The sequence below is a fragment of the Polypterus senegalus genome, chromosome 1, assembly GCF_016835505.1.
Source record: "Polypterus senegalus isolate Bchr_013 chromosome 1, ASM1683550v1, whole genome shotgun sequence".
Taxonomy (NCBI): Eukaryota; Metazoa; Chordata; class Cladistia; order Polypteriformes; family Polypteridae; genus Polypterus; species Polypterus senegalus.
Window position 1 is genome coordinate 69,692,898 of NC_053154.1, and position 27,007 is coordinate 69,719,904.

The 27,007-nt window shown below is 39.5% G+C and overlaps 1 protein-coding gene across 1 annotated transcript in view; it reads left to right on the forward strand.

The window, feature by feature from the left end:
* The window catches only part of myo1eb (myosin IEb), a 115,332-nt gene extending 92,129 nt beyond the window's left edge, over positions 1-23,203 (forward strand). Inside the window, exons 24-27 of the mRNA XM_039750383.1 lie at positions 13,790-13,855; positions 17,869-18,079; positions 18,780-18,961; positions 22,344-23,203. Of these exons, the coding sequence (XP_039606317.1) occupies positions 13,790-13,855; positions 17,869-18,079; positions 18,780-18,961; positions 22,344-22,420 (536 nt within the window). The 3' untranslated portion in view covers positions 22,421-23,203. The remainder of the gene's footprint in view (positions 1-13,789; positions 13,856-17,868; positions 18,080-18,779; positions 18,962-22,343) is intronic.
* The last annotated feature ends 3,804 nt before the right edge of the window (positions 23,204-27,007 follow it).

A 27,007-nucleotide genomic window follows, 5' to 3' on the forward strand; every position in this document is an offset into this window, starting at 1 on the left:
TTGTGCCTCTGGTAATGTGCCTTACCGGCATTTAAATAAAATTAGTTTTGTGTCCTCTGCAGTGTTAAGAGAGAAAGGCTTTGGTTTGGGATAAAAGGAAAAAGGTGTAAAGAAAGGAAAGTTGCCTTTTTCTTTTATATAGTATAGAGAGATGTGTTCGCTGACGTTATGATCGCCTTTTGGGACAGTCGCGTGGGTCTTGTGTAGACTGGTGAGGCGTCCCTGCCATTAATCAGCTGTGATGGCACTGTCAGTCCTCCACTCGTGTGCGTTTTCATAATCCGAGGTGAGGACCTCATAATCGTATCGTGCAAAAGAAAGTGTGAATCGCCTTAATATTATTTTTCCGTGGTGTAGAAAAGGGGTCCCGTGTTTGCACTTGTCTGGGCTATAGCGCAGGGGGAGGATGAAAAAAATTAAAAGTGCTCTCTTTGACTTAAGGCAGAAGCGCAGTCAGCGTCTCAAAGGCCGGCACAGCTATGCGCGCGCTGGCTGCTCGACTTTTGCTGGGCAGGAGACCACAGTTTTGCAGACACGCTCATGATATCAAAAGTCTCAGCGCTCTTTGGAGGTCATTCATATATTATATATATAGCAAAATCCCGCGCCTCAGCGGAGAAGTAGTGTGTTAAAGAAGTAATGAAAAGAAAAGGAAACATTTTAATAATAACGTAACATGATTGACATTGTCATGAGTGTTGCTGTCATATATATGCCTGCCTAAATAAGTCACCCTCGCTTTGCTCTTACTTTATTTACCGCTCATTTAATCATGGCTATTGGCGGAAAAATTATAAAATGGAAGGAGGATGGCTTTACCAAAACAATTATTGATGGCTTAATCGATTATTCATAAAGCTTGAATTGGTGATGTTTTTCTGTGTTAACCTCATATTTTTCAGACTTCTTCTCAAACTAAGGTGGTGCGAGGGTAAAATGAATCGGGATGCGCTGATCAATGTAATCGTGTACAGTACCAGGAAATCATGCATTGACAAAAGCTCCCCTTTGCTTGTAATGTAAAGTGTGATTAAATGCATTATTTTTTAACGCGTTATGGAGCACATGCATCAAGCTTCTCAGCTGTGCTTGTGCTAAGAAAAGGAAAGATTTTAAAAATAACGTAACACGATTGTCAATGTGACCTTTTGTAAGTAGTGCCTGGAGGATTCAGTGTGGAGAAACTCTAGAGACAGCGTGTGTATTAACTTGTGGATTTTTCTGTGAGTATTTGGTGGCAGTTTGACGAAGTTGCTTCGAAAGACGGCATTAGCCGCGGAGCTCAGCTCAGACCGAAATTAGATGAATGGGAGGGAGATGATGACGTGACTCCCCACCCGCCTTAACTGTCAATCCCCACAAACACAGTCTCGGAATTTGCATAAGCACACCCCTTCACCTACAATTTTAACTTAGTTACAAAGTGATCAAAACTCTCGCTTATATCCTCGCCCTCTCATTAAACTTGTATCCCGCATTACCTGTGGGCATGTGAAACGCCAGCGGTAGCCTGTCTATGAACTTAATTTAAAGTTTAGGTTTACACCTTGCTTTCTTTCCGAGGCAGCAACACTCATGAATATGGTAGTATATGTCACTCGCTCGCTTCTTATTGTTTTTCGCTGCCTTCTCAATTATATAATGCATGTTTTCTTAAGCGCTTTTGGAGGTCTTCCTAGTTTTCTACGCACTGCATTGACAGTCAGTTCACGTGATTACGTGAGAGGCGTGATGATGTCACACGAAACTCCGCCCCCCCCCCCACGTCATTCCAGCTCAACTCCATTACAGTTAATGGAGAAAAATACCTTCCAGTTATGACCATTAGGCGTAGAATTTCGAAATGAAACCTGCCCAACTTTTGTAAGTAAGCTGTAAGGAATGAGCCTGCCAAATTTCAGCCTTCTACCTACACGGGAAGTTGGAGAATTAGTAGTGAGTGAGTGAGGGCTTTGCCTTTTATTAGTATAGATAAGCCATTATAAACTCTCCTACACTCTTAGAAACATTTCCCGCACAGTTATACAGAATAAACCCTTTGTATTCTCTTCGATATTAGGTAAGATTTGTTGAAATTATGTATGTAAACACACTGTTTATACACAGTAAAACCTAAATATTATTTTAAAGATATCGAGCGTCTCCGATATCACATATGTTACAGCCCTTACGATAGACAGGCCACCAGCAATAAATACGTACAATACAAGAAAAATTGTATACAATAAAATGTGTGTACAGTGACAGTAAACGTACGTACATGTACTAAGTACTGTATATAGAAAATTAATTATGGTTACTCGCCAACAATGACATGATGACTTGTTCGATAACGATTAGTTTAGTTTTACTGCAAAACAAAGGAGAGCGTTACAGCTCTTCTAAAGGAATCTCTTCAGGTGATTGTGTAGCACCGCCGTTGTTCTTCTTCCGGCAGTCTTCAATCCAAATCCCTAAAGCAGATTCCATCTGGACTACCACCTTATTACGTCTACTTACAACTCGTTTTGCGCCCTGGTTAAAGGACACTGCAGCTGTAGATCTTGTATTTTTTTCCTCCTTTTTAAATAAAAAGAGTTGTGGACTCATTGATGCCATAATGGCGTCCTACAGCGGTGTAGCTGTTCCCTTCCTTCAACATATCCAAAACTTTTACCTTTTCGGCAATTGTTAGCATCTTCCATTGGTGCATGGGCACGGCCCCTGAAGCAGTAGCAGGAGCAGATCGTTTTGGAGCCATAACGAATGGCTTGACTATGCATACAGATAAACACAAATAGGCACAAAAGTTAACTCTTTACACAGCAAAACATGTTGATGCTGAATGATCGAGACAAGACTTCCTGGCTAACGCAGTGGAATCGAATTTGGCGCTCCGTCACTGAGCCAATCAGCAAAATTAACTGCGTGCTCTTATTGGGTATCTTCTCAGCCATCCGCCAATAGCGTCTCTTTTATAAAATCAACTGGTTAAACCAACTGAGGAAGCATGTACCATAAGTAAAAAGACCCATTGTCCGCAGAAGCAGCGAAAAATCTGTGTTATATATTTAGATATGCTTACATATAAAATCCGCAATAGAGTGAAGCTGCAAAAGTTGAAGCATGATATAGCGAGGGATTACTGTATTATGTTACGTAAGAGTTTTTGACAGATTGTGGTGATAGAGGGGTGGGATTTCTGAAAACATTACTGAATAGTATTACTAATTTAGTGTAGTGAAAAAATAACATTTCATCATACAGAACATGGGAAAACAGATTCACGAACTATCAGCCAAAGGCTTTCAAGCTGATGAATTTGTAGCTGAACTAGGGATTATCAGCTTTCCTGACCTCATATACACACATCATGCTGTTTGACCTGATACGTTAATTGTGACATACTTGTTTATGTTGAAGATACAGTTGGTGTTTAGGTTGAATTCATCAGTAAATCCTTTTTATACACCAACACCTCTGGATATACAATGGAATTGCAAAATACATATTGAAGGAAAGGATATTTCAAACTATAAATGGTATATGAACATGAACAGCTTAACAATAAGCTGTTAATATTATAAATAGTTCCTGTTTTTATTTATTATACATTAATGTTCTTTCAGAGATGAACAGGCAAGTTGAATCAATTTCTGTGACATGATAGCCTTATCTTGCTAATTTAAATTACAGGATTTGTAGTATTATTATATATTTACTTGCAGCTAGAGGATATTTAAATTGTTTCAGAATTGAAGAAATATTGTATAATTAAGATTTAGCTGTATCTTATTATTTTGACAACCTGAATATACGTTGCATCAATTTCCAAGTCTTAATTAACTTCCATTGCTGCAAGATGTTAACCCATAACTTCATCCCTGTAAAAGCCCTTTGTATAACTCTAAAAATTACATTATTTTTCAGTTTGGGTAATCTAAACTTTACTTTTTACTTTGGGCAGATTATCATTTATCTTTCTAACATTTCAGGTTATTCAGTGGACAAGAACTGCTTAAATTTTAACAATAAAATTGAAAGATAGGGGTGTTCTAAAACATTTGTCAGGTACTATAGATTCAATAATGTATTTTATATTTTTTATATTTGGCCTACATTAAGCCATAAAAACAATGTGGTTACATTTTTTTTTTTTTTTATTGCTTTAAAATCTTTAAAAGTAGAATTTTAGTGGAATTCGTCGCTGATATATATAATTCTTTGTTACAATGATCAGCATTACTTTAATCTAATAAGATGAAAATAAATGGCAACTAAACATTACAATGGTCATTTTATATGTAATGTAAGGAATTGAACATCAACATTTCATCAACAGCAAAGCATAATATGCTAAATGAGACAGGTAAGTGCAAAGCGGCAACAGGAACAAAAAACACACCTCTACATATCTGTTACCACTTCTGTTTTGAACATGCACTTTCAAGTAGGCCATCTTTATTGAAAACTGGCATTCAGAAGTACATGTCTAACTGCTGTGAGGTAAAAAAATAAACCGATTATTGACTTCTACTGCACCTACTTCAGGCACAGTCAGTGGATGGCTTCAACAACAACTTCAACAACAACTTGCACTCACTCACATAGGGCCAATTTTGAATTCCCATTAACCCAGCACACATCTTTATGAAGATGCGAGTTAAGTCAAAGTTTGTGTAGACTTCACAAAGACCAGACATGACATTTTGAACTTGGGATGCTAAGTCGGGGAGGCAGCAGAACTTACTTCTGCACCACCATGCCGCCCTACATGTTTAGTAGTTCACCTAAAAGATCACAGCACATCTGATGAATGTGTCTCAACCACTACCAACAAATGAGATTAGGACAAATGTAAATTCGCTGCTTGTTTCTATGTCTTTACCTCACATTCAATGATAAGATTACTCTGTCATGTACAGGAACATTGTTTTGGTTGTTTATATAGGTAGAATTATGAATGGTGCAAGACTTTTTCCTTTTCCCCAGTCCAAAAGAGAGAATCAAAAAGTAGAGGAGAAGGAAAAACAGAAGGATCAAAAAGAAATATGCTAATTATATAGAACCTTACACATTGCTCATGGCCACATAACAAGCATCAGTCATAGAACATTTTGCTGGCTAGTCAGCCATTGATATCATTAAGTCAGAACAGATCCACAACTAGCATTAATTCCCTTTTATAAATTTGAACTGTATTTAATGACTTCAGGACTGAAACGAATAGCTGTTATTTATTTTTAATGGTTTAAAAATGATCTCCAAAACCTACGTATACTTGTAGCCAGAGAGGCCAATTGCACCTGTTTATCTCATAGATACTATGTCATTGTTTGTAGTTTTGTTGCTTATGGACATAACTTGGTAGCAGTACCATTTAAACTTTGCTAACTTTCAATGACACCCAAACCCCAACTGCATATTAATAGTTTAACAATAATTTAAATGAATTGGTATTGGTAGGTTCCTATAATGTCAATCAGTGTGGAACTGCTTTGTTTCACTCAGTGTTTAGACTAGTCTGCATATTTATGTGTATGCATTATGTAATTCAGACTGTAATTGTTTTTTACCTGTAAACTTGTTAGTGTTCTGAGCCTGCACTTAATGAAGAGTCCTTTACAACAATAAACTAATCTAAATAGCATTATGAACATTAAATATCCCAGAAATTATATCAGTATAGTATCAGGCTTACCATATTTCTGAACATAACATTTCTGAAATGAAATGAAAACCCCATGAAAGCTATGCTATAGCAATGACTGTACTCCTTTCACATCACTTCATGCATTTATGGATAATTCCATTTCTACTTCACATATTGTAAGACATGCAGGTTAGGTGGATTGGCGATTCTAAATTGGCCCTAGTGTGTACTTGGTGTGTTTGTGTGTGTCCTGCGGTGGGTTGGCACCCTGCCCAGGATTGGTTCCTGCCTTGTGCCCTGTGTTGGCTGGGATTGGCTCCAGCAGACCCCCGTGACCCTGTGTTTGGATTCAGCGGGTTGGAAAATGGATGGATGGATATTGTACAGGAGAAAGAAGACAACTGGAGATCATCTTTTTTTTTTTTTTCTTTTTTTTTTAACATACAGAACATGTAATGCCATGATGTGTTCACCTTTAGATAAATATAAATAATAATGAAATATATCAGGAATTTGAATAGCTGTGGTGATCCTAGACTTGCATTAATAGAGCAGCGATAGTTAAACAAATGATACAGTAATTAATTTTAGTAACTTGCTATAGTCTATGATGCATGTGTGTTATTTGTAATTATAAACAGAGGAGAGTCCACATACAAACAAGTTTCTCGCTTCTTGTTCCGAGTGTTATGAGCTACTTAAAATTTATTGAGCAAAAAATTGTCCAGTGAACTTTGTAGTGAAAGCATTTAAATGGACACAAAATCTAATACTGTATACACAAAACAACATTTCCAAGAGCACAAGTAATTAATCAGTTTTTAGCTTTTAGTAGATCCATTTTTAACTTTACTTTAAAGCCAGGGTGTCACACTTTAGCCCATGTGCCCTTTATATTGTGGCCTGTGTCATCAGTATTCAAAATACAATTGGCCCATGATGACAGGCTGTTTTTCACAAAAGACCCTTTTGAAGTTTGTTTCATATATTTATCATTTCTATAATTTACCAGGATTGTATTTATACCTGCGTTGTTCAGTATCTGATTGCTTTTATTTGCACAGCATAGTGCATCACAGTTACTAAACTGTAGTTAAAACAGAAAGTGCTTGAAATGAACCAAAAGAACAAATGTGAAACTAAGTTGACATGCTACACTGCCATAATAATCATTATGTATTTCTCATCGCGCAAACTGCCACTCTGCTCTCTTTTTAAAGCTACATATACAGGCATTTGTTACTCTTGTACTTTCTGATTTTTAAAAGCAGATTTCTGGATTACAGCAATGCACGTCCTTGTTTTCTTGATGTCAGACATGTCCATGACGCTAAAGTTATTTCTGACTGTGAAGGTCTTGGTCTGCTGCTGGCAAGTGAGGAATAGAAAGTTATTGTTCTGCCAGTGGACTTGACAGTTTGCTGTGATGTACCTCTTTCATAAAAGTTTTTAACTCATTTAATTTCATAGAAAATGGAACACGAAACATCAATATGCAGCAGAATATGAAAAATGAAATAAGAGAGAAAGACAATAAATAGTGCTAGATAAAACCGGTGTTTTTGGTACCATTTTTCAACTTTGAGGATCTGGTGAGCAGTGTGTCAAAAGCACATACACAAACGCTGCAGGAATGTACAGTGAGTCAAAACCCAGCTACTTTCCACTTATTGGCACTATTTCCTTTTTCTCCTGTTAGAACATAACCATAAAGGCTTCCCTCATTTAAGAACTGATGAAAAAGCAGTGGAGAGCAACTTTGTTAAAGCTTGATAGGCTCTTTTTACTATCCAATATGGAAATAAATTATGGATTATGATAATTGCTATTGGTATTGATCACCACCCCCAAACCTATATTAAAAAAAAATAATAATAATACTTGTATGCTGGTTGGATGGTAGTGCTCTTTGTGCATGCTACACGTGTTCACAATGTTTATATACGCTGGCTTTTTTAGCTTGTTATAGTTATTGGCTACTACCCACTAGACATTTCTCAAATTACCTTTTAGATAGATAGATACTTTATTAATCCCAAGGGGAAATTCACATAATCCAGCAGCAGTATACTGATACAAAGAAACAATATTAAATTAAATAGTAATAAAATGAAAAATGAAAAAAATAAAAAAGCAGAAAAATTAATTTGAGTAATGTTAGCATTTACTCCCCCGGGTGGAATTGAAGAGTCGCATAGTGTGAGGGAGGAACGATCTCTTCAGTCTGTCAGTGGAGCAGGACAGTGACAAAAGTCTGTCACTGAAGCTACTCCTCTGCCTGGAGATGACACTGTTCAGTGGATTCTTCATGATTGACAGGAGTTTGCTTAGTGCCCGTCGCTCTGCCACAGATGTTAAACTGTCCAACTTTACTCCTACAATAGAGCCTGCCTTCTTAACAAGTTTGTCCAGGCGTGAGGCGTCTTTCATCTTTATGCTGCCTCCCAGCACGCCACCGTAGAAGAGGGCACTGCCACAACCGTCTGGTAGAACATCTGCAGCATCTTACTGCAGATGTTGAAGGATGCCAACCTTCTCAGAAAGTATAGTCTGCTCTGACCTTTCTTACATAGAGCATCAGTATTGGCAGTCCAGTCCAATTTGTCATCCAGCTGCACTCCCAGATATTTATAGGTCTGCACCCTCTGCACACAGTCACCTCTGATGATCACAGGGTCCATGAGGGGCCTGGGCCTCCTAAAATCCACCACCAGCTCCTTGGTCTTGCTGGTGTTAAGGTGTAAGTGGTTTGAGTCGCACCATTTAACAAAGTCTTTGATTAGCTTTCTGTACTCCTCCTCCTGCCCACTCCTGATGCAGCCCACAATAGCAGTGTCATCAGCGAACTTTTGCACGTGGCAGGACTCAGTCATATTGGAAGTCTGATGTATATAGATTGAACAGGACCGGAGAAAGTACAGTCCCCTGCGCGCCCCTGTATTGCTGAACACAATGTCAGACCTGCAGTTCCCAAGACGCACATATTGAGGTCTGTCTGTAAGATAGTCCACAATCCATGCCACCAGGTGTGAGTCTACTCCCATCTCAGTCAGCTTGTCTCTAAGGAGCAGAGGTTGGATGGTGTTGAAGGCGCTAGAGAAGTCCAAAACATAATTCTTACAGCACCACTGCCTCTGTCCAGGTGGGAGAGGGATCGTGTAGCATATAGATGATGGCATCCTCCGCTCCCACCTTCTCCTGGTATGCGAACTGCAGAGGGTCGAGGGCGTGCGGACCTGTGGCCTCAGGTGGTGAAGCAGCAGCCGCTCCATGGTCTTCATCAGATGTGACGTCAGAGCAACAGGCCGGAAGTCATTCAGCTCACTAGGACGTGATACCTTTGGGACAGGGTGATACAAGATGTTTTCCAAAGCCTTGGGACTCTCCCCTGTTCCAGGCTCAGGTTGAAGATGCGCTGTAGAGGACTCCCCAGTTCCAACACAGGCCTTCAGCAGTCGTGGTGATACACCATCTGGACCCGCTGCTTTGCTGGCACAAAGTCTTTCAGCTCTCTGCTCACCTGGGCTGCTGTAATTGTGGGTGGGGATGTCTCACCTATGCTGGTATCAGCAGAAGGATGGTTGGAGGATGCAGTACTCGAGGTGAGAGTGGGTTAGTGATCAAACCTATTAAAGAAGTTGTTCATTTGGTTTGCTCTCTCCACGTCTCTCGATGGCGGCACCCGCTTGAGCTGCAGCCAGTGATAATCTTCATCCCATCCCACACTTCCTTCATGCTGTTGTTCTGCAACTTCTGCTCCAGCTTTCTCCTGTACTGCTCTTTCGCCCCTGAGCTGGACTCGAGTTCCTTCTGCACGCGCTTGAGCTCATGCTGATCACCACCTTTAAAAGCCCTTTTCTTCTGGTTCAAAAGGCCCTTGATGTCACTTGTAATCCATGGCTTGTTGTTAGCATAGCAGCATACTGTTCTTACTGGAACTACAATGTCCATACAGAAGTTGATGTAATCAGTTGTGCATTCAACAGCCTCTTCAATTTTCTCACTATTTTCACCCAGCAATATATCCCAGTCTGTAGTTCCAAAGCAGTCACTCAGAGCCTGCTCTGCCTCAGGGGACCACTTCCTGAATGAGCGTGTGGTTGTAGGTAGTTCCCTCACTCTTGGTTTGTATTGAGGCTGAAGCAGAACCAGGTTATGATCTGCTTTCCCAAGCGCAGGCAGCGGGTGGCGCTGTATGCGCCTTTAACGTTTGCATACAGTAGGTCGATAGTCCTGTTTCCCGGGTGTTACAATCCACATACTGGGAGAAGGCAGGTAATGTTTTGTCCAGCATTACATGGTTAAAGTCTCCATCGATTAGCACAAGTGCCTCAGGGTGCTGCGTTTGTAACTTAGCAACTGCGGAATGGATGATGTCCCTCGCTATCTCTGCGTTCGCTTGAGGGGGGATGTAAACAATAACAACAATCATGTGTCCAAACTCTCTGGGCAAGTAATAGGGGCGCAGACTTACGGCCAACAGTTCGATGTCCCTGCAGCAAGTGGAGATTTTAACGTTTACATGTCCTGAGTTGCACCACTTTGTATTGACATAGAGAGCGAGTCCTCCTCCTTTCTTCTTTCCACAGGTACTTGCGTCTCTGTCCGCTCTAACTGTGCTAAACCCGGGTAGATCCACGTTAGCATCTGGGATGGTAGTTGTTAGCCACGTTTCACTAAAACACAGCTGCATTCTCTGTAGGTTCTGACATTTTTCACCAGCACAGCCAGTTCGTCGATCTTATTTGGTAGTGAGTTCACATTTCAGTTTTTTCAACAGTGCATAGCACTTTTTGCCCATTCGCGGTACTGCAGTTTACAATAGTGTTTTTTCACAAGTATGGGTTTAAATGGGGTGCCCGCAGGTGAAGGTGAAAGTAATATCTTAAAGTTGGGGAAACTTACAAATCATCAAGGTGGAAAGTATAATTTTTATGCATTTAAAAAATGCCCCAAAGAATCATAGTTATCTAAAGTCCCGTTTAAAATGCATGCACTAAAGTTCTTTTGAGATTATCAGAGGTGCTATTCTCAGATTCTCAGGTCGGCATGACTCCACCAACAGCTTAACACCACTTTCACATTGACACATGGAAAGTTGTGGTGTCCACGGTCTACCCTATCTCAGCAAGCACAGGATCGTGTACAAGAGGTGGTAACGCTTCCACTTGCCACATGACAAATTCAGAACAAAATGACTTTTTTATATATATATATATATATATATATATATATTTGTAACAGTTTTTTTTGTTTTTGTTGAACAATGCCTTAATTGTAAAAAGTGCTCTCAGTGTTAGCACTGTTTAAAGTGGATGCTGCACAAATCAATACCTCATACTAACTTTGAATCATCTGCAAAAACAGCAAAGGTTTTTTTTTTTTTTTGGTCGTGCACCAGGGATCAAACTGTTGGAAAAAGTAAGAGCTGGACAGTCAAGGGTAAAAAAAGGTGTGCCAAAAACACTAGGAAAAATGGTGTGTGTTCCATTTTAAATAAAGTATAACATCAGTTAAATGATAGATTGTTCATTATGACTGAAAATCTTTTTTTTTTTTTTAATCTTCACTATATTATCATCGTAACAGCAAGTACGCACATTCACCAGGACACGAAAAAGGGTCCAAAAAGTTCCTGTGTTCTGAATGGATAGGCAAAAAACAAGTCATGACAGCCAATTGAACTTATCCATAATGTCCTCATTATAGCATCACAGACTGCCAGTTTATGCTGGGACTTGTATATTTTATAACACATTTTATGTATTTGAGCCAGTGCCATCTTACACATTGTGCACTGTGGTGACAAGTCAGCTATGATCTGTTGAATCCAAATCACGGCACCAATGAGGTAATTTCTTGACTGGACTGTTGCTTAACTATCACATGCACACTAACCTGATGCGACTGCTGATAGTGATGATTGCTGTGCCCTCCTTACCAGGTAACTGAAGTGAAGCCTTCGTAGTAAACGCAAATAATCTGCATGACAATAAGGGCTTTTAACATCGAACAGCAATGTTACTCAAACACTCACCTGAGTGCTCTTAAATAGAAAACTGTGTTTAAGAAAGAGCTAACATTCAAATGCAAGCTGTGCTGTACAATTAAACATCATGTCTTGAAATAAGTAATGAGAGTGCATTGATTTTGGGTCCAGTTTGTTCCCACAGTTGAAAAGCAGACACACTGTTTCTTTCAGGTTACCCTAGAAGTGTGTGTGTGTGAGAGAGAATAATAGTGGACTTGCATGGATGCATTCAGTATAAAATGGGACTCAGCCTTGCAGTTGTTGTTGTTGTTGGCATAGACTCTAGTAAAGAAACAGATTATAATGCTAGATAGGCTGATTTTGCGTAATAATTTTAAGAAAGGTCCCCATCATGAGAAGTAGTGGCATCAGTGTAACAGTCTTATTGAATTAGCAGTAAATTTAATAGCAGCATGAGGCAACAAACCATTTAATAGATCATGAACAAATATTGTGTCCATGTTCAAAAGACTGTCTAGTGACATTGACCTCCAGATATGTATACTGTACAAGATTGTATCAGCATGCTTGCATGACAAAATGGGGTGACTGATTTTTGAGGGATGCATTTCTGGCTGGTTTTGTATGCTTGTATTTTAAGGATTGAACATGTTTTTATATTGGGTTCTATTTTCTTTATATTCACTTATTTCTTCCAGTAGAAATAGGCAGGAGTCTGCACTAAAATAACTGTAAACCCCAAAAGCTGACAACACCTAAAAAGCAAAAAGTTGTTACTGTTTTTCCTTTGTTTTTGTTTTTTTTCTGAAAAGATCTTAATACATACAACATACTGCATATAAAATAATTTTGCATTGTACTTCAGATGGCCCAGTGAGCTGTTCTGTTGGCTTCCTGAATGCCTGGTCCACAATATCCACTTGATTGGGGGGTGGAGGGCGAGAAATCTTTGACTTTGGGCTGCTAAGATGTGAACTTTTGCTGTTAAGATCCATGTAATTAGAATGGAATTCTTTTATTTGCTCTTTCATCTTGTCTTTTCAGATAATCTGACAATCGGCAATTATGAACATATGTTTTTTGCCAAGTTTAGGAATGTTATAATGGCTCTAAAATTATACGCAAATTTCACCAGTGAAATTAAAAACACAGAAACAAAAGTGTACACTAATTTCTATCCAGGATTACCAAATCATGTTCCTCTTCTCCCCTTTTGAGACAGCCTGTAACTGTTCTCGAATGCATCTTGCAAACGGTTGTGCAACACACTTAGATTAAAAGAGCCCAAAACTACTTGCCTATCACTGTAACTCACCAGCGTCCACAGAGTTTTGCAATTCTGGCAACTGAGTGCTGTGCTCTGCAAGTATATGCTTTGGTAAAGCAGTTGACTGTTTTATTCAAAAGAAATAAAAATGGTTTGTTCCGTGTGTATCATACAGGATAAGATTGATAAGGAACAAGTGCTACATAAGTAAAATTCATATTTGTAATTACACCTCAAGAACTGGGAATGTCTGACTAGTACAATGTTAAAAAAAAAAAAAAACGCAAAATACATTAAAGGTATATCTAAACAGTAAATACTGCAGTACAGTCAATGGTTAAAATTCTTTAAAATCCTATATATTTTAGTGTTTCAGCTGCCAACAGCAATTTAATAATCAATGTTCATGAATATTTTATTAATATTTGTTGTATTTCCATAGGCTCAAAATGAAGCTGACTTAAAACTTGGACTATTTTTTTGTGTACTGTATATCTTATTTTACAGACATTTTGTGTTTTATCATAAAATTCTGATTAACCTCCTTTACCATTTTACAAAAGTTAAAAAAAAAAAATCCAAAACTAAACACTTTGCAATATTTTAATAAATGGATCCATTAATTAAAAATATTTTTATAAATGGTTTATAAATATTTTTTATTGAATTAAAAGCAATTCCTACTGGTAAAATAATCGGGCCCTAATAAAGGGCCTCTGAATCTACCGCCGATTCCGTCCCACATTGGGTATCCGGTGCACATGCATGTTACTTTTGGCCCTCGATAAAACTGAGTGCCCTGTTTTAGAGTGTCAGAAAGGAATTCTTTTGGATTATTTGCACACTGAAGACTCTTTTTATACCACATGATAATTTGACACTGTCGCTTTTCATGCAGGACCCACAAGACAGGATCGGAGGAAGAGTGCTTACTTTGGTCCTAACCCTGGATATGAGACATCAGGTAATCTCTGTTCATTTTGAAATTTGAATTTCATTTTTTTTTTTTCATTTTTGAATTTTATTTTTTAATATTTGGTAAATATTTGTTGTAATCAAGACAACTTTGGAATAATAGTAGTGATCTTGTTGTATTTATATGTTACATTTAACATTTTTCTTTTTAAACATTTCTGATCCACTGGTTCTATAACAGTCAAGGCCAGATAAAAGCAGAAAATGCCATTTTATGTCGACTAATTCTAATCATGCATAATACTTATATTTTGGGTCAGAAATTGTGGCAATTTTTTAGACTAATCCCCTAAAGTATAAAATAATGATTTAATGAATAGTATATTTGGGTGTCTAGACTAATGGTATTCCATATACAGGGTGGGCCATTTATATGGATACACCTTAATAAAATGGGAATGGTTGGTCAATCAATCAATCAATCAATCAACATTTATTTATATAGCACATTTTCATACAAAAAAATTTAGCTCAAAGTGCTTTACAAAATGAAGAATAGAAAAATAGAAGACACAATAAAAAATAAACATAAGTCAACATTAATTAACTTAGAATAAGTAAGGTCCGATGGCCAGGGTGGACAGAAAAAACAAAAAAAAAAAAAACTCCAAAAGCTGGAGAGAAAAAAAATAAAATCTGTAGGGATTCCAGACCAAAAAAAACGCCCAGTCCCCTCTGGGCAATCTACCTAACATAAATCAAACAGTCCTCTTTGTATTTAGGGTTTTCATGGAAGGACTTGATGATGATGGTCACGTAGACTTCTGGCTTTCAGTCCATCAATGTTGGTGCATCATGATGCTCTGAGTAGGTGGTGGTGGCGCAGGCAAAAGAAACAGAAGAGAGAGTAGGGGTCAGTACGGATTTTGGAGCCACTATGAATAGCTATTATAATAAATTGAACATACAGAGTATCAGTATTAAGTTAAAGTGAAGTTATAAAAAGGCCATGTTAAAGTAATGTGTTTTCAGCAGTGTTTTAAAGTGCTCTACTGTATTTGCCTGGCGAATTCCTATTGGCAGGCTGTTCCAGATTTTAGGTGCATAACAGCAGAAGGCCGCCTCACCACTTCTTTTAAGTTTAGCTTTTGGAATTATAAGGAGACACTCATTTGAAGATCTAAGGTTACAATTTGGAATACAGTAATCCCTCCTCGATCGTGGGGGTTGCGTTCCAGACCCCACCGCGATAGGTGAAAATCCGCGAAGTAGAAACCATATGTTTGTATGGTTATTTTTATATATTTTAAGCCCTTATAAACTCTCCCACACTGTTAACATTATTAGAGCCCTCTAGACATGAAATAACACCCTTTAGTCAAACGTTTAAACTGTGCTCCATTTCAAGACAGAGATGACAGTTCTTTCTCACAATTAAAAGAAAGCAAACATATCTTATCTTTAAAGGAGCCGTCAGAGCAGAAAATGTCAGAGAGAGAGAGCTCGCAAAGAAAAGCAAAAAATCAAAAAATCAATACATGCTTTTAAGTATACAGAAGCACCGCGATAAAGCGGCATTTTGTAGAAGAGCGTCCGTGTCCTCTGTGCAAACAGCCCCTCTGCTCATACCCCCTCCGTCAGGCAGAGAGAGTGAGAAAGATAGAGAGAAGCAAACAAGCGCCACGCGGGAAGCATATCTTATAGCATTGAGGAGTTTTAGTTAATATGTAATACATGCTCTGATTGGGTAGCTTTTAAGCCAACCGCCAATAGCATCCCTTGTATGAAATCAACTGGGCAATCAAACTGAGGAAGCATGTACCATAAATTGAAAGACCCATTGTCCGCAGAAAGCGGCGAACCAGCGAAAAATCCATGATATATATTTAGATATGCTTACATTTAAAATCTGCGATAGAGTGAAACCGCGAAAGTCAAAGCGCGATATAGCAAGGGATTACTGTATAACATGTCAGGCCTTCCGATATATAAGATGGAGCGAGATTATTTAAGGCTTTATAAACCATAAGCAGTATTTTAAAGTCAATCCTGAATGACACAGGCAACCAGTGTAGTGACATCAAAACTGGAGAAATGTGTTCGGATTTTCTTTTCCTAGTTAGGATTCTAGCAGCTGCATTCTGCACTCATTGCAAGTGATTTATGTCTTTTTTGGGTAGTCCTGAGAGGAGTGCGTTACAGTAATCTAGTCTACTGAAAACAAAAGCGTGAATTAACTTCTCAGGAACTTTCAATGATATAAGAGGGCTAACTTTTGCTATGTTTCTTAAGTGAAAAAATGCTGTCCTAGTGGTCTGATGAATATGCGATTTAAAATTCAGATTACAGTCAACAGGAAGTTTTTTACTTCCGTCTTAACTTTAATAATAACTTTCTGTTTGTGGCACATTAGTATATGTGAGGGGGAAAACTTTTCAAGATGGGTGGTGACCATGGTGGCCATTTTGAAGTTGGCCATTTTGGATCCAACTTTTGTTTTTACAATAGGAAGAGGGTCATGTGACACATCAAACTTATTGGGAATTTCACAAGAAAAACAATGGTGTGCTTGGTTTTAACGTAACTTTATTCTTTCATGAGTTATTTACAAGTTTCTCTTTGTTTACAGCCATTGACATGTCGCAGACTTTAACACGTGAGGAGTGGATAGAAATTGTGTTGATGTCTGGTGAACGCAGTAACCAGGTCATTGCAGCAGATTTCAATGCAAGACACCCTACGAGACCACCCATCTCCCATGCTACAGTTAGCAAACTACTTGCTAAGTTTCATGAAACTGGTTCAGTGTTGGATTTGCCAAAATGTGGACGCATGAAAACTGTCACTAATGAAGAAACATCAGTGGCTGTCCTAGCTTCATTCAGCAAGAGCCCACAGCGTAGCTCTCGCCGCATGTCACTGGAGAGTGGCATTAGTCGAACATCCCTTCGGCGGATATTAGCTACTCAAAAATGGCACCCTTACAAACTCCAGCTACTGCAGCATCTCAACGAGGATGACCCAGATTGGCACACTGAATTTGCAGAATGGGCAAAACAAAAATTGGAACAGGACCCTCAGTTTACGCAGAAGATTTTGTTCAGTGATGAGGCAAACTTTTATGTGAATGGTGAAGTTAACAAACACCGCTATTAGTCTGACACTAACCCACATTGGATAGATCCCTCCAAGACTGTTGGAACAAAAAAATTGATGGTATGGTGTGGTATATGGGGTACAAAGATAGTGGGGCCATTCTTCATCAATGGAAACCTTAAGGCCACTGGATATGCAAAATTGCTACATGATGATGTGTTTCCCTCTTTATGCACTGAAGCTGGCACGTTCCCTGAGTTTTTCCAGCAAGATGGTGCACCACCACATTATGGGTGTCAGGTCCGAGCATTCCTAGATGAACAGTTTGCTGGAAAGTGGATTGGTCGTCGTGGGCCAGTTGAATGGCCCCCAAGGTCTCCTGATCTGACCCGCTTAGACTTTTATCTTTGGGGTCATCTGAAGGCAGTTGTCTATGCTGTGAAGATACGAGATGTGCAGCACCTGAAAATACGGATACTGGAAGCCTGTGCTAGCATTTCATCTGCGGTGTTGCTATCAGTGTGTGAAGAGTGGGAGAAGAGGGTTGCATTGACAATCCAACACAATGGGTAGCACATTTTATAAGTGGTCAGAAACTTGTAAATAACTCATGAAAGAATAAAGTTATGTTAAAACCAAGCACACCATTGTTTTTCTTGTGAAATTCCCAATAAGTTTGATGTGTCACATGACCCTCTTCCTATTGTAAAAACAAAAGTTGGATCCAAAATGGCCGACTTCAAAATGGCGACCATGGTCACCACCCATCTTAAAAAGTTTTCCCCCTCACATATACTAATGTGCCACAAACAGGAAGTTTAATATCACCAACCATTCCCATTTTATTAAGGTGTATCCATATAAATGGCCCACCCTGTACAGTTTTATTAAGAACAAGCTAATACTGGAATGCTTTCAGATCTTGCATGTAAAGTATCCTGAAATGTTCATTTAATTTATCAACAGGGTCAAAGAAAGATGGACCTGCCCGGCAAAGAAATGGTGGACAAAACCAAGTGCGTAAGCCTCAAGCTGCAATGCGACGGTCTCTTCTCTCTCGTCAGTCCAGTACGGATCAACCGTCCCTGCCTAAACAGAGGGCAAGCATCCGCCAACATGACCCCAGTATGCAGCTAAACATGGATTTCATGAATGTTCCAGACCAGGGTGCTGCAGGGTAATGTTTGCCAGGCACGCTCTCTCACATCTAGCACATATCTATTTCTATAACAATGTCAGATTATCTTGTGAGAAAAATGGGTTATACCTTTATAATCATTAGGCATCTATAAGTGTTTATCTTAAATAAGACTAGCAGATGCACATGATAAAACCCAGAAAATCATTGATGCGTTAAGTTGAAGTAACTACATTCTAGTAATTGAAGAAATAATAACAAGAAAAAATGATTATGCCTTATGATCACATTATCACAACAAAAAATTGTGAATGCTCCGCGTAGGAAGGAGCCCATTAAAGCATTTGAGCTGGGTAAGTTCCCGGTGTTCTCTGGTCATGCAGAGCACAACAGTTACAAAGGAATTTTATTTGACAGTACTGTGCAAAATTTGAAATTCTATTCAAAAGACACATTTCATATCAATTGCAAAAACTTCAGCATTTGGACATCACATATGAATTTGTTATAAGCATCTCATTTCTTCTTGATTGTCGGATTTGATGCTTGCCAATGGTTTCCTTCTCCTCTTCCCACAGTAGTGTGAAGTGAACTTTAACTCATTGGTTTGCTGTAAAGCTTTGATTGTCTTCTAGGTGGTTCTATGTCATTTTTTGCAATTGCAGCCTCTCAGTAATTAGAGAATCGCAAGAGCATGTGTGGCCTTTGCTATTCCCTAATCAGTTCTCTTGTCTCTTAGCCTGCAGCGCCGCCTTTCCAAAGAAGTGAAGCCATTGCCAGGAGGAGGCAGAAGCAAGCCGACCCCTAAGCCTAAGCCTGTGCCGAGGGCACCTCAGTGTCGGACTCTGTATGCGTATGACGCCCAAGATACAGATGAGCTAAGCTTTAATGCTGACGACATTATCGAAATCATTCGTGAAGGTAATTGTTTTATTACCTACAGTTGTGCTTGAAAGTTTGTGAACCCTTTAGAATTTTCTATATTTCTGCATAAATCTGACCTAAAACACCATCAGATTTTCACTCAAGTCCTAAAAGTAGATAAAGAGAAAACAGTTAAACAAATGAGACAAAAATAGTATACTTGGTCATTTATTTATTAAGGAAAATGATCGAATCTATACTAATAAAAGGCAAAGCCCTCATTGACTGACTGACTCACTCACTCACTCATCACTAATTCTCCAACTTCCCGTGTAGGTAGAAGGCTGAAATTTGGCAGGCTTATTCCTTACAGCTTACTTACAAAATTTAAGTAGGTTTCATTTTGAAATTCTACACGTAACGGTCGACAACATCCGCCATGTTGAACTGTCTTATTTATGGCCCCATCTTCACGAAATTTGGTAGGCGGCTTCCCTGCGCTAACCGAAACGATGTACGTACTTATTTCGGTGGTATGACGCCACTGTCGGCCGCCATATTGAACTTTCCAATGTCCCTAATTCTCGAACTTCCCGTGTAGGTAGAAGGCTGAAATTTAGCATGCTCATTCCTTACAGCTTACTTACAAAAGTTAAGCAGGTTTCATTTCAAAATTCTACGCGTAACGGTCATAACGGTCGACAATGTCCGTCATGTTGAACTTTCTTATTTATGGCCCATCTTCACGAAATTTGTTAGGCGGCTTCCCTGCGCTAACCGAAACCAATGTACGTACTTATTTCGGCGGTATGACGCCACTGTCGGCTGCCTTATTGAATTTCCAACGTCACTAATTCTCCAACTTCCCATGTAGGTAGAAGGCTGAAATTTGGCAGGCTCATTCCTTACAGCTTACTTACAAAAGTTAAGCAGGTTTCATTTTGAAATTCTAAACGTAATGGTCATAATGGTTGATAACGGTCGACAACGTCCACCATGTTGAACTTTCTTATTTATGGCCCCATCTTCACGAAATTTGGTAGGCGGCTTCCTGCGCGAACCAAACGATGTAATGCATACTTATTTCGGTCGTATGACGCCACTGTCGGCCGCCATATTGAACTTTCCAACGTCCCTAATTCTCGAACTTTCTGTGTAGGTAGAAGGCTGAAATTTGGCAGGCTTATTCCTTACAATCTTACTTACAAAAGTTAAGCAGGTTTCATTTCGAAATTCTACGTGTAACGGTCATAACAGTTGACAACGTTCTTAATGTTGAACTTATTTATGGCCCCATCTTCACGAAATTTGGTAGGCGGCTTCCCTGCACTAACCGAAACCAATGTACGTACTTATTTCGTTAGTATGATGCCACTGTTGGCCGACATATTGAACTTTTCAACGGTCTTTGTTACTTATGGGCCCATCTTCAAGAAATTTGGTACGCGGGTTCCCAACGCTAACTGAATCCTACTTACGTACATATATACGTCCATAGCCTGCAGCTCGGTCACCGTGTGAGGTGACGTTGGGTCCCCCATCCCAATGCCTCCTACGTTGTTGGCTGCCTGCCTGACTATATAAGGCCGTCCATCGCTCCAGTCTCTACATTCCCTTCCTTGCTTCGCCACGCGATTCACGTCTCCCTGCTGATAACTACAGCCTTTTTATTTAATACACGGCTTCTCCGCTGTTTTATTGATCATTTATTACGATTACAGTTATTGTATAGGTATTTTAGACTTACTTTACATTTGTTCAGGTACCCATTTCCTTTATCATTCCAACCGTACCACCATTAACATGTCTATCGAGGTGATTACCATCGATCAAAGAACTGTCACTTTCCGAGTGGTTTCCATGCCCGGAGACGGCATCTACCTTTTCCATTCTCTTTGTTACATATTGCACGGCCATATCAGGCTCATTCTTGAGGAACATTGTGTCTTATGTATTGAATGACTGGGATAGGTTCAAGGTGTGGACTGATGATGGTACAGGAGATAATTATACTACACAGGAGCACTATAAGAGTGAAATGCTTAAGCCCTTCACCTATGCATCTGCAGTGAGTTGATGGCTGCCGGTGAATTGTTCGGTTGTCGCTTTCAAGTCTACCAAAATGGCCAAATATTTTACAACTTTTGACAACCGCCAATGCCTCTTAAACATCTTAGATTGACAGGTGACGATTTCAGTAGTGGACACTTTGATGTTTATGAATGTTTGAACTCTCAAAAGCTAGATGTGAAGTTATCGATGAAACTGGTTGTATACTTACAACGCTTGACAGATGCCGAATGTCACTTCAACACAAGTCCTACAAATACTGTCGTAATTGAAACAAACCATGAAACTCAAACCGATTATGACAGCATATTTGAGATTTGAAACAAGATTACTGTTCACATGGCCAACTGTACATTGAATGCTCAAGAGTAAGCTCAGCACACAGCTTGGTCATATTACAACTGGAGGGCTGAACTCACAATGTGGTATACAAAGAGATCCTTAACAAATAATTATTGGTATATTTTCCCTCAGTTTAAAAATGTTTAATTTTCTTCTTAATAAGAATTTTAAGGCAGTACTTCGCCACTGCGAAGCGCGGGTATTTTGCTAGTTTTCCTCAATAAATAAATGACCAAGTATAATATTTTTGTCCCATTTGTTTAACTGGTTTCTCTTTATCTACTTTTAGGACTTGAGTGAAAATTTGATGATGTTTTAGATTATAGTTTTGCAGAAATGTAGAAAATTCTAAAGGGTTCACAAACTTTCAAGCACAACTGTAACAATACTTTTTAAATAAAAAGTGCTTAATCACTGACTGTTGACCATCTCATGTTAAATGAGAAGTCACATATGGCTCTCCTGCTTCATCATCAAACATTCAGGCATCAAAGCTACTGTATGTGTCCAACATTGTGGCCTAAGGTGAGCGCTCCTGACTCCTTCAGTTTGTTCATCTACATTATGAAGTGCTCAGGCCACTACACGGCATTGTGGGAACCATTTCTAGAAGATGATATAAATAAAGTGAAATATTAAAAAAAAATAGTAAATAGCTCGTGAAAAATCTTGAGTTAACATGCTGTGGGGGACCCGTCTACTGGCATAGTCTCAAAGGAACTTCTTATTGTATTGACTGATGGTGATTGATGATTGAGCCTAGTGCTGTCCTTGCAATTGGTGGTCTTTTCTGGGATACTTTAAAACTTTAAAAAGGACCATGGTGCCTCTGGCTAACCCAGTTGCATGCCATATGGGTGCTGCTCCAAACCAGACGATGCAATCGGCACTTCTTAAAAATGTGTATGTGTGCGACTCGTGTACAAAACTGGAATTTACAAGATGATTGTGCTCATTTCTGGGAGCTCCTATACATTCTCCTGTCAGACGTTTTTGTTCAGGAGGTTGTGTCTATTCTGTGTTTCAGACCCCTCTGGCTGGTGGGTGGGCCGTATTCGAGGCAAAGAAGGCTTGTTCCCTGGAAATTATGTGGAGAAGATCTAAACGCTCGCTAAAGAATAACGAAGTGGGAGGCCTGTGAAATGGAGAAATTCAGACATGAAAAGCACCAATATCTGGAGGACTACAGGAAAGCTGCTGGGAATCATGGGAGAGCTCAGTGGGGCGACAAAGATGAAAGTGATGTGCAGATGTGCCCACACCTGCACCCAGGCTGGTAAATAGTGTAGTGATTGTGGCATTATCAGGGCATAAAGAGCAGTCACTAAAACTTTGTGTTACCAGGCTGAGTGTAAGGTTTTTCAGGAATTTACACTTCCAAGGTAACTGGATGATTTTTGTTTCCTATCAGGTAATGGGGTAGAGAATATTGTGTATATTGAGACCAGTATTTATTCAGTTTAAAGTTTCTCCCATTTACATTTTGGGGAAATGGTGTGTTTTTAAATATTTTTTTAAGGTTTTTTTTTTTTTTATAAAGGTGCTGCCACCAGGTGGCACAAAGCCTTTTTATTTTCCTAACTTTTCAGTGCCATCATGCTGTATGTTGAACTTTGAATACTAAACAGTGGTGTTCAATATACTGTTATTCTATCAGAATGTTCATTTTGCACAGTTTATATTTAGTATTCTATAGGTCATAAAGGAGAAATCAGCCATTCCAATGTCCCATGTCCAAGAAGATATACTGTAGTAGCAAATTTCATTAATGGGAACCTCATGGGGCTGTTGCACATTTTTAATTTTTAATGCAAACAAGATGTTTTAATTGGGGGAAAAACCTTTTATACATCACTTTTTAGTGAATAAAAGAATTATTTACGGGAAATATCCAAGTGTTGTTACTTGTTATTTCAGAGGCTGGTGACCGTGACACGTGTGCCACTTGATCTCGACCCCCCACTCTCTCAGCCCGAACTCTTTTTGTACTCGTAACGATTCATTAATCAGGCTGTTTGATCAAAGGCGTCTCTCTCACCAATGGCTGCATCTGTGGCCCCGTCCAGACAGGCAGACATTGGACACACCACTTCGTTCACACAAACAGATACTTTTGATGGTGCTCTGCAGAGCTGTGTACTTCTGACAATGACTGCACAGACTCGAATTGTACTCTGATTGGTTTGTGCTTCTTTTGTGGCCTTTCTCTGATTGGCTCCTACTCATTACAACTTCACATCACCTGATTGAAATTCCTTCACGGAAGAAAAACAAGGTCCAACATGGCGACTCAGAGGCGTTGCTAACTATGGTGCTTGCTATGTTGCTTGTGTGTGCATCTAAATTGTGTTTTGTACAGTTTGAATGCTTCTTGCATACACAGAGGGCAAATAATTTCCCACTTGGTACAGTTTTGCAATAAATCCCATGGCTGACGACATTACTGTCCCTTCAAGGGTTTTTCCACAGATGCATGCTTGCCCAGTGTAGGCGAACATCTGTGTCATATGTGCTTTTGGTTAGTTTAGCCTGGACAGAGATACTTTCATAAACCATGGGCAAATTTCAGGGTGGATGGAGATCATTTTGGTTTGAAATTGCTATTTTTAAATGAAAACAGTAGTGTGGATGTAGCCTGAGATGGAGGACAAGCAAAGGCTGCTTGACAGAGAAGGCAGTTTGACTGGGTCTGCTTATGTGTAGCAGTAAACACATTAATTTGGTGCAGACAGGAGACCTCCAACACACATGAATGGCACTATCAAGTTTGCCATTACTTCAGGTGACACCTCTTCAGGTCGGTAGGAGTGGAATGTCGAGCAGTGCGTGGACTTGATGGTGTTGTGTGCAGCAGGCTCGTGCTCAACAGTATTGCATCAAAGTGGGCTCATGACAGCGTGATATCTTCCCTATGTTTGTGACTGATTTAATTCAATGTATTTTTTTTATAAAGTGCCTTTTGTATTGATGTGCTTGGAACACTGTGCACATCTGATGACACTGCATATGTAGAAGTCTACAAATATTTAAAGGAGTCTTTTCATCTCAAGTTATTCTCCTCTTTGGACCCCAAAGAGTAATTTTCCTTAACATGATCCAAGTTTATGCCATTATGAGAGTGTTTTAGTGAATAGATGGACCTGCAGCACCACATACAATGGACGTAAGATGGTGGTGTTGAAAACAGTCAGGGGTTTAAACCCCCAAAATGCAGATGTACAGTTCTGATTCCTTTATAATTAAATAAATAATCCCAATAAAAAGAGGTGTCCTCATGGAGGTTAAAAAGTCACAATATTCCAATAAAAATGAGGTTAAAATCCCAGGCAGGGTCTATTTGTCCATTATAAACAACTACAAGCTTTTAGTGGTTCTGGAATCTGGAGCACTTGATGAGGAAATTGGCCGCTGCATGTGCAAGTTGGGCCTGCCAGTCTCCCCATTTAAACTCCGGAGCTGCTCCACCAAGCTTCCACATGCACCAGCACCCTTCTGTGACCCGAGTGCTCCATATTTTATTTAAAACTTCATCACTCACTTTACCACAGAGTCTCTCACGTCGTTTTGTTCCACATTGCTTCAGATCATTGATGTTTGAGGCCATCGTTCAAGCAGTATCATGAACATTTCACAAGTCACCCAGATCTGTAGGCCATGTAATGGAGTTGTTTTTGGGTTTTTCTTGATTTCTGTGATCTCAGGCTTAATTTACTGGGACCTTCACTCCTGGGAAGATTGGCAACTGTTTTGAAAGCTCACCATTGGGAAACAATACGATTTATTTTTGAACAGCCCAAAATCACACAAGAAGTGCTGCAATGGGCTTTAACAGGCCCTGCCTCTTGACAGCCCCCAGCCTTGACTCTCTAAGAAGACAAGGAAAAAACCTTGTAGGGAAAAAAATGGAAGAAACCTTGGCAAAGGCAGTTCAATCCTCATCATTTGTAGAATGGCAAATTTCAAGTTGCTTTTAAATGGCCTTCTATCCCTTCCCCAGCCTGATTAGCAACAGCAACTGCTTTCTGTGAGTTCATGGCTGATGTCCTGGCATAATGTGAACACCAAGCTGTCAGATGTTTTGCTTTTGCAGAGGTAGTCGGTGGTCCAGCTGATTCACGTTTGATTAGTAATACCTGGCTGGTAAGTACTGCGTTATTTATTGTGAATGACAGGACGGTGGGCTTAGTTCCAAACCCATAGTTTCTCAATGTTAGGTTTTTTTGTTGTTTTTTTTTTTTCCCCCCAAAAGGTAGGCAAGTCCACTCAGTTCTATTTGTCACCTAAAGTTCGCTTTCTCAGTTTAAAAAGGTTAGTAATGACAACGTGATTGTGATTTAAGAATTGGAGTGTGTACTTTGTTTCCTTTTTTATTTTGTGTCCTACACTATAAAGAATGCCTTTGCAGTTTACGATGCTGGTGTAGCGAGGTATGGTCTATTCAACTAAACAAGGTATATCAAATAGTCATTTATTTGAATAGGTCAAAATACTCCATATGTTCCTTAAAATCCTGAACTGGATCTTAAGAAGCATTTGGGAATTGAGTTAGAAAAGAGATGAGTAACATCGGTCCTGGAGGCAGCAGGTTCTTGTTCCAAGCCAGCTCTCATTTAACTTGGTCTTGTTCGTATTTTAACTCTGCTGTGACATGTCACTTATTATAGATTTTTTTTTTTTTTTCTTTCCGAGGATGTCGTCAGATTATTTGCTGCCTGAAGCAGATGAGTAATTCTCACTCGTTCCTCTCTCTTCAGTTTCCTTCCAAGTATTTTATTTAACCAAACAGTGCACAATGAATACAGACGGGTGTAAATGGAAACCATTTCAATGAAGACCTGCTGGCTTGGTTCCCTTGTCTCTTGCAGCTGTTTGAGACTGAAATGAGCAACATGGGGTGGGAAATCTTGACAAGCAAGACCACTAAAATGAAGCAAAAAAATGTCACTTGAGCAATAAGTGCTTCATCCGTAAGAATTGACATCTCATTACGAAATCGGCTTGGAACAAAAACCTGCAAGCACCACACCCTTTGGTTAAGGAGATGGTTGTTAAGGTGCTCAAGAACTTAATTTATTCTTGAATTTGCGAGAGTTGCACAATTTGTCATCAGTCTGTCATTTAGACAAAGCTCAAGTTGCTGTGTTTGATGCACCCTCGAGGTTAAGATCGCTCCCCATACAAATGTACTGCGAGTTTATTAAAGGGCGCACATGTGAAATGTTTACAAGTGAAGCCCACCTGTGGTCCCTTCAGCACAATTCTGAGGCCCCAACTTCGCTGCCAGGCTCTCTTTGTGTTCAGCCTAAAGCAGTGATGATGAAGGCAGTAATCCGTGTTTTGAAGTTCATGGTTCAGTACAATAATTAGCCCTGTCCTCCATTTAAGAGCGCTGGAAGGAGCTTCTCTATTGTCCCGTCAACTGGAAAAGGAAACGGGAACAGAGCAGCCTCCACCCCAGCGATTAACAAGTATGAGATTTTTGGATGCTTGTACTTTGTGTGAATGGCAGCCCTAGTCCAGGGCATACTAAATGTCATCTGTTTATGCTTTTGGAGTGTTCAATTTAGAAACTAGCCGTTTCTCACGTGCCAGAGCGCAGTTCAATTTCAAATAACAGAAATACACTCCTGTTCCAGTCATATTGGGGCCACGTGCCCACCCAGCACAGGCTACTTGTCCACGCAGGGCAAG